Here is a 7,703-nt window from a genome sequence, read left to right as displayed (position 1 = left end):
CACTGCTGGTGTGATCAGAAAAGACTCATTTTATTCATTTCCATAATAATTTGAGGGGTTTTGGAGGGCAGTAATCAAAAATCCTTATTGAAATTATTCATCGAGGCAATGACAAACGGAAAAGTTGATGTAAATGTAATTTATTGTTTTCATTTTCACTTATAATTTCCAACTAGTCCTCCACCCCCAGCAGTTAACTGTATAAAGGTGTGACCAGTTTCAGAAGAAGTGTTGGTATTGATATTAGTAAAGAACATAAGCCAATCAAATGGAGAGATTTTCAGCAGCTTAAGCCTTTGAAAATGCTTTTCCTTTCCAATCCTTTCACTCACACTGTCTTTCTGTTCCCCCCTGTAATAGTAAACGTTAGAATTTCTGTTCTGAACGCTCAGGTCGGACAGCAGCATGTACCTCTGGAAACAAAGGCGGTGAAGAAAAGCTTCAGTTTTGCTCTGCTCATTAGTCAGAGCAAAGAGGCTGTCACGTATGGTCAGTGGGAGTGCAGAGCAATGTGGATTTAGTCATTATGTGCTGTATTGCTTTTGTTCCTCAGGCGAAATTTTAGACAGGAGGCTGCGTTTCTCACCCTAAATATCATTCCTATTACCAAAGCCACACACACACACACACACACACAAAAGAAGAAAAAAAATACTAGAACAAATCACAGACACTTCAATGACTGTTAATGTGTGATTAAGGATGCTTAATTATTTGGCTGCACATCTGGCAATTCAGTCTGATATGATCCTATTTTAAGTACCGTCGTAAAACAGCACAGCATCTTGACAACGTTTGATGAAGACGGCGGGGTCAGAAACAAAACGGCACATTTTCAGTCGTCACGTTTTTGCCTCGCTGTCACAGAATGACATCATGCTGGTTTGTGTGAGTGCACATTGTAGCCTCCTCTGCACCATCAGGAAATGATGTGCTCCACGCAGGAGGAGGAGGAGGAGGAGGAGGAGGAGGAGCGGAGGGGGATGCATGCTTGGCTCGGCATCCCATCCACAGAGAAGTACCATTTCAAGACAAAGCGGTCGTGTACAGCAGCGGGTCGAATCTCAGCGTAAAATAAAGACATGAACGAGGAGGAGTGAGGGAGGGAGGGAGGGAGGGGTATATTTAGCTAACTCTGTTGTCTGATAGGCAGAAAGTGGAGCCAGTCTAACCTCAGGATTTGCTGTTTTATATCATTGCAGATTGAATATCTTTTGGGATTGGACAGACAAACTAAAGTTGGCCTCAGCTCAGGCTCTGGGGAACTATGATTAGATGTATTTTACAATTTCTTTAACACTTTATGATAAAAAAGTGGATCGATATTCAACAGAAGAACAGAAAAATGAATCAACAATGTAGACAATTACTTAACTTTTACTCTGATTATGTTCGCTGCACCGGAACATTATTTTCATTAATGATTCATCTACTAGTTACTTCCTTGATTAACAGTTGGATCTATGAAAAAAATGTTAAAATTGTCCACCGGCAGTCTATAAAGCAGCCTGCTGTGCAATTTGAAGTGAAAAAAATTTCATTTTCACCACAATATTCTAAGTAATTTTCTCCAATTCATGCCATATTATAATAACCTGCAAAAGAAATATTACATTTGTGAAGGATTGATTGAAAAATGTAGCTTTTCTGAATGGCAAAAATGTGGAATTCACTGAGTCCTGCAGTGATAAACGGTTGTTTTTAGACAAGTCGTCCACCACTAGTGGTAATTTAAAGTTAGAAATGAATTCTTGAGAAGTACCATGAGCTTTAATCGCAGATCCTTATATATATTTAACTGCTCAGACTACATTGGTCCATATATCAACCTTTTTTTTCCTCAATTATTTGTTTTGTCTACTTAAAAATTTAAAAAATGGGAAGCATCACCCAACATCCAAAACCTAGAGTTGCTCAGTTAAACTGTTTCCCTGAGGTACCCGACCAAAGTGGTCGATAAAGTTCCATCTGATCTTTCCTGTGATTCATAGAAATTCACATTTTGTGCAGAAAAATGTCTCCTCAAAGTAGAGTTATCGTTTTTTTTTTTCATCAAACAACTGACTGTGACTGATGTATTAGGTGTTATTGTTGGATATCACCAAGACCAGAGGTGTGAATCACAGGAAACAACCTGCATCCATGACATTACATTTGAGGTGGCTTCACGTCACCAGGTGCTATTTCAGGATCAATTTTTTTCTCTCTGGTGCTATCATGGATGAATCACCCACAAGAAAGGCTTCCCATTTGCAAACGCTCTCCTTTGAACTCACCCCAGCACCTCGTCCTTTCACCTCAGTAAAGCTACGAGAGCAGTCACGCTGCACCAGCTCGCCAAAGAGTTGCAATATGATTTTTCTTTTGGTCAACATTGCTTGGCCCAGTTTGGCTCTCAGTTGCAGAATAGCATTTCAAGTCCCTTCTGCTTTATAGTTTCAGCCAACTCATTCAGGGCCGTGGATAAGAGGGCCAGCCCACACTGACAGCTTACACCTTCTGGAGTGAGACAGTAGCATTATCAACAAGGCCAGTACACGAAATAAACACAAAAACCTGTTTCTGCAAAAATCATGGCACGCACGTCGTGATGCACAAATGCACCACTATGTCAACAAAAAAAAATCATTTACGTTAACATTCTTCCTTCTAATGACAGTTAAGAACACAATAGCTTCAAAGAAACAGAAGTTAGAGCTTGTTTGATGTTTTTCAACCATAAATACCAATTCTGACTTGTCGCTGCGGGGCTTTGATAGCCAAGATACAGTGCTCAGTTCCTGTTTCAGAAGTGGGCCTGGAGGTCTAAGCTGAAGGTAATAAATATTCAACAAACTGTCAAGTCCTTTTGTTTGGGGGTGGAATTACACAGCAATATCAGCGGTGGTAATTCCCCTGCTTAATTATACAGTTTATAGTCGTATTACTTTCCCAAAAAGCCTACGCCGAGCAGACTGCCACTGTGTGCTGCAGAAATATTGCTTTAATCCAATATGCAGCTTTGTTGTCCACAAGACAAATTGAAATGAATGTGGTTTGATTTTTGAAAAAGAAATATTGTGTTTTCCTGGATGAAGCCTCCAGTTGATTCAACCCTTCTGCCTTGTTCAAAGACACAGCCACTTGTTTCTAGACATTTCCTGAGACATGTGAACATCCACGGGAAACACTTTGCTTGTTTCAGGGGGGATCTGACTGATGATTTGACTCATATGTTGGATTTTGCGGTGAACACACATAAGCCTGCAGCACCAGACCATATGGTGACTAAAGAGTGTCCAGACTTATTAATAAATCACCACTGACTGGCACACTCTTTTCTTACCACTGGAATTCTTGCCACAGATGAGGTGCTGGTAGGGCTGCAGCAGACCCCAGATCTCCGAGTCGTTGCTGATGGCTTGCTCCAGTGACTCCAGCGTAAACTTGGGGATCCCGTTGTCCCTCTCCACCAGCGCGCTGCGCAGGACGCGGCTGAACACCTCTCTGAACAGACTCTCCATGCAGGCGGTCAGGTAGATGGCAGCGTGCTCGTGGATCCGGAGCGCCACCCGACTATCCACCATCCACCTGAAGAATTTCCCCACGGAGAACACCAGCCCGCAGCGCGCAGACTTGCCTCGGCTGAACTTGTCCCCGGTGCTCATGTTGTAGAGGGACAGGGCGCTCAGAGCCGCCGTGATGCAGTTGACGGAGATGGTCCATGAGAGCACCACCTTGATGGCGCTTTGGATCTCGTGCTTGGTGCACTTGGCGTAGCGCAGGCTGAGCCGCTGCGCCTCCCGGGCCACCCTCACCAGAACGCGGCTGATGAGAGCAGACAGTCGCGCCAGGACCTCCGGCGGAGGATCGCCCACCATCAGCTCCTCGTCCTTCCTCAGTGCGCCCTCCACCTCGCCCAGGCTCCATGGCACGTCCTCCAGCTCGGGCAGCTTGGCGCACTGACCCGAGCACTCCAGTATCTCCGTGTCCTCCGCCAGGACGGTGTTGACTGTGTCCAAACTGTTGTGTCTGCTGTGCATGGATTCGGTCAGATGCCAGCAGTTGCCCCCATGCGAGAAGGACTGATGCGTGTCGGAGCAGCACAGCGACACGCTGGACGACCTGACCGAGTCCGCGGCTCCACCATAACCAGAATCAAGCGTTAAATCCTCCAGCGTCCTCACGACTGTCTTACCCTTGCCTGCCATAACTGCACCGCATACTGTTGGGTATGCTTGGTCTCTCAGTTAAAAGCCACAAACTCGTTCCTGAAGCCTTTCCTCCACCCGATGATTTGTATTTCCCAGCGTCAAGAGTGAGACGACAGAAGTGAGCATCCACTTTTCTCCTTGTCTAAGTGGCTGGATGTCTTCGATCTCCTCCTTTCCACAACTTCATACGCGTAAAGCGAGAGCGCACAAACCCTCACTGCAACAAGCGCAGCGCAGGCAGGACTCTGATGGAGAGGAGGAGCCTGGAGAGCCGCGGGCTGAGACGAGCCAATCCGCTCCGCCGTCAGCTGTGACTGACACAGACGAGCTACCTGCTGCTTTCCAGCACAAGCTACCTGAAGCACCACTGTACAATGGGAGATACACAAGCGCAGGCTGCTGTGCCAACCAGTGTGTAGCTGCAGTGTCATGAGGAGGATGAGGGGAGAGGAGGAAGCTCCCTGACATGATGGAAATGTTAATGCAGACAAATGTCATGTACAAATATAGAGCAACCTTTTATTTGTGTTTGATTGTATTGTTCCTCTGTCAAAGAGGATAAACGGTGAGCGGGGAACCCAAACACAGCTCCACTGGTACATATGATTCATTTTTCTAGGTAACTGAAGGTCATTGAATTGCTTTGTCTCCTTTTATTTATTGCTGCATTTATGTTATAATGACAGTGGCTCTGTTTGGATAATTGAAGGGTCTGTGAGAGCAGCTCGCTGAGCAATTTGAGGTTCAAATGATTTCATTTGCACTAAAAAATGGTAATGATTTTACATCTCAGCTACGTCGTAAAAATAAAATAACTGTTATTTTGTTTTACTGTTGAATTACAGATAATAAAAGAGTCTCAGAAAAAAAAAACATTAATGGTATGTTAACTTTAAAAAAATAAAGAAAAAAGAAACAGGCCAGAATTGTCCAAAAAAAATCTGTATTTTTATAAATATATTTTTGTATATTTTTTTGTATACATATATATATGTTTGTTTTACAGATATTTGTCTTTGTTGTTTTTTTAAATTGTATATTAGGAATTTAAAATTTATTAATTTTTCATTGTTCCTATTTGGTTAAATTGTAGATAATGTTTAGTAAAGTAAAAGAAAAATTTATTAATTTACTAAAACATAAAAAACAAAAAAACAAGACAAAACCGTTCATAACATCAACTTCAAAAATTGGCATTTTTACAAAAAAATATACTTTTACTGCATTTAATTTTACAAAGAATGTCACGACTTTACAAATATTACAAATATTTGCCATTATTTATTTTTATTTTATTCTTTTTTCTTTTTTTTCTTTTTTTGAACATTACAATATTCCATTGTGTTTTTTTAAACAGGTTATTTATTGCATCCTTGCTGCCATTATTTTTACCTTTAAAAAACAAATACATTTACAGTTTTTGAATGTTACAATGTTCCTTTGTTTTTTAACAGATTTTTTTAATTGCACACTTGCAGCCAGATTTTTTTTCTTTTCTTTTTTTACAGTATAATATTACTTACACAAAATGCAACATTTCTGAATGACTAAAGGAAAAATGTACGGAAAAACATTAAGTCCACTGAGTCCTGTGATAGGTGATAAGCTGTTGCTTTTGGGCAGTTTGTCCACCGCTCGTGATAACTTAAAGTAAGTAATGAATGCAGCTCTGCAGCAGAAGTCTTTAAGAACGCCGTGGTCTTTAAAGCCAGGTCGCTATGAATATTTTACTGCTCAGAGTACATTGCTCCAAGCTTTTTTGAGATCAGATATAGTTTCAGAGACAACTCAGACCTGCAGGCCCGTCTCAAGGTTCAGCAGCACTTCATCATAATGTTGCTGAGCGAGTTCTCCCCCATAATACAACATTTCTGACAACAAAGCGTGAGTGAGCTGAATTCTGAAGGCATGCTGAGAGGAACAGTTGGTGGAATGATGATTCACCCATTCTGCTGGGGCTTCTCCTTGTACGCCTGAGCTGGACCCACCATCTGTCCACACTGCCTGCCCTGCCAGAGGGCCTTTCATATTTTCTTAGCATGACACTGCATTACCCACGCCAGAGCAGAAAAAAACTTACTACGCTGGAGTTTTGAGGGGGCGAAAATAATGAAGGGACGCCTCCACTCTGGTAGAAGTGATTGGCAGAGAGGAGTGTAAAACAAATCATGTCAGTGTTTTAGTGTAATTGTTTAGCTGACAAATGGTAAAAATAATAACAGCACCACACTGCATGATGAGCATCTTAGAGTGGAGGCTTCGCTTTGTTTATGTCAGAACCCTCCACAGAACCAGCACAAGACCATGATAATAATAATGATTAGAATCACGACTCAGAACCCCATGAAGAAGACGTATTTGATCATGTTATTATAATGCCTTTTTAATGAAGCACGCTCCATACACAGAGCACATAAAGAGTTGTTCAGTTTTACGTCAGCAGGTGCCACCATTATCACGCCTCGTCCTCCAGTCTGTGACATTAACCGACTTCTTCTCCAGCAGTCTGCCACGAGCTCTTGATGCAATGCAGCAGATCTTGCTGACTAACTCAGGTGAGAGTGGTGGAGGTGGGCAGCTGTCAGCTGCGTCTCTCCCATGCACCGTGGTGCTCCAGAGCTTGTCCTCACTTATTAAGCCTTGGTTGCCTGGTAACAGAAAAATTATCATGATTTTCCCAGCAAGATGATAGATTGTTAGTATTTTTGCCAGCAGAATGAGTATCATACAAACATGCTTCCTTAGTCATGCTGCACTGACGCGCTTGTTAATCGGTTTGTAGGTTGTTCTTCGTGCTTCGTGTGACACTATGTTGCTTCATACTGTTTTATGTCTGGACACTCTAAGAACACCTTCTCTGACTCGCTTTAACATATCGGACTTTAGTCTCAAGAGTGTTTAACTGTGAATAAAAAGATAAATAAATACATTAGATTTTTCTACATTTGGACTCTATAATAATAATCATTTTTATAGTAATAAAATCAGTAGAGTGTGTTGTATGATATTTATTCAAATTCTTATATACATACATGTGCTGCTGCCTGTCTTGATCAGGACACTTTTATAAAATCCTTAATCTCAAATAGACTTTTCCTGGCTAACGAACTACATAAATGTGTACAGACATGTGATCATACTGGAATATTGCTTAATAAAGAAAAGGAAGCATCCTGTGTGAACTTCTTATTATCATGTACAAATAAATGCATTAAATTATCTGGCAAATAGAACGGGGTATTTGTGGCATGGTGTTATACTGCCCCTCAGTGGCAGGAACAAGGTACTACTTCAACCGGCCAAAGCCGCATTTCATGTCTTGCATAATTACAGGCCGTTTTATATAAGAGTGCTGTGACGCATTTTTTTTTCTTTTAAATATCAAACAACACAATGTTTACAGAAAATAAGACACAAACTACTACAGCTACGTATTATTACAACCAGGTATAATAATAATAATAATAATAATAATAATAATAATAATAATAATAATAATAATAATAATAA

The 7,703-nt window shown here is 41.3% G+C and overlaps 1 protein-coding gene across 1 annotated transcript; it reads right to left on the bottom strand.

The window, feature by feature from the left end:
- Positions 1-9: 9 nt before the first annotated feature.
- On the bottom strand, positions 10-4,362 carry LOC103356657 (ankyrin repeat and BTB/POZ domain-containing protein BTBD11-A-like). Its single transcript, XM_008280886.1, has one exon. The coding sequence runs from the start codon at positions 4,188-4,190 to the stop codon at positions 3,288-3,290; it is 903 nt and encodes a 300-aa protein (XP_008279108.1). The 5' UTR covers positions 4,191-4,362; the 3' UTR covers positions 10-3,287.
- Between the last annotated feature and the right edge of the window lie 3,341 nt (positions 4,363-7,703).

This window comes from Stegastes partitus, unplaced genomic scaffold, assembly GCF_000690725.1.
Source record: "Stegastes partitus isolate 25-593 unplaced genomic scaffold, Stegastes_partitus-1.0.2 Scaffold212, whole genome shotgun sequence".
In the NCBI taxonomy this organism is placed as follows: Eukaryota; Metazoa; Chordata; class Actinopteri; family Pomacentridae; genus Stegastes; species Stegastes partitus.
Note: the sequence above shows the minus strand (reverse complement) of the source record. Positions and strands in the feature narration are given on the sequence as shown.

Bases quoted from the DNA above. Each gene is read 5' to 3' on its own strand.
- LOC103356657 (XM_008280886.1), bottom strand. From the start codon at position 4,190: ATGGCAGGCAAGGGTAAGACAGTCGTGAGGACGCTGGAGGATTTAACG.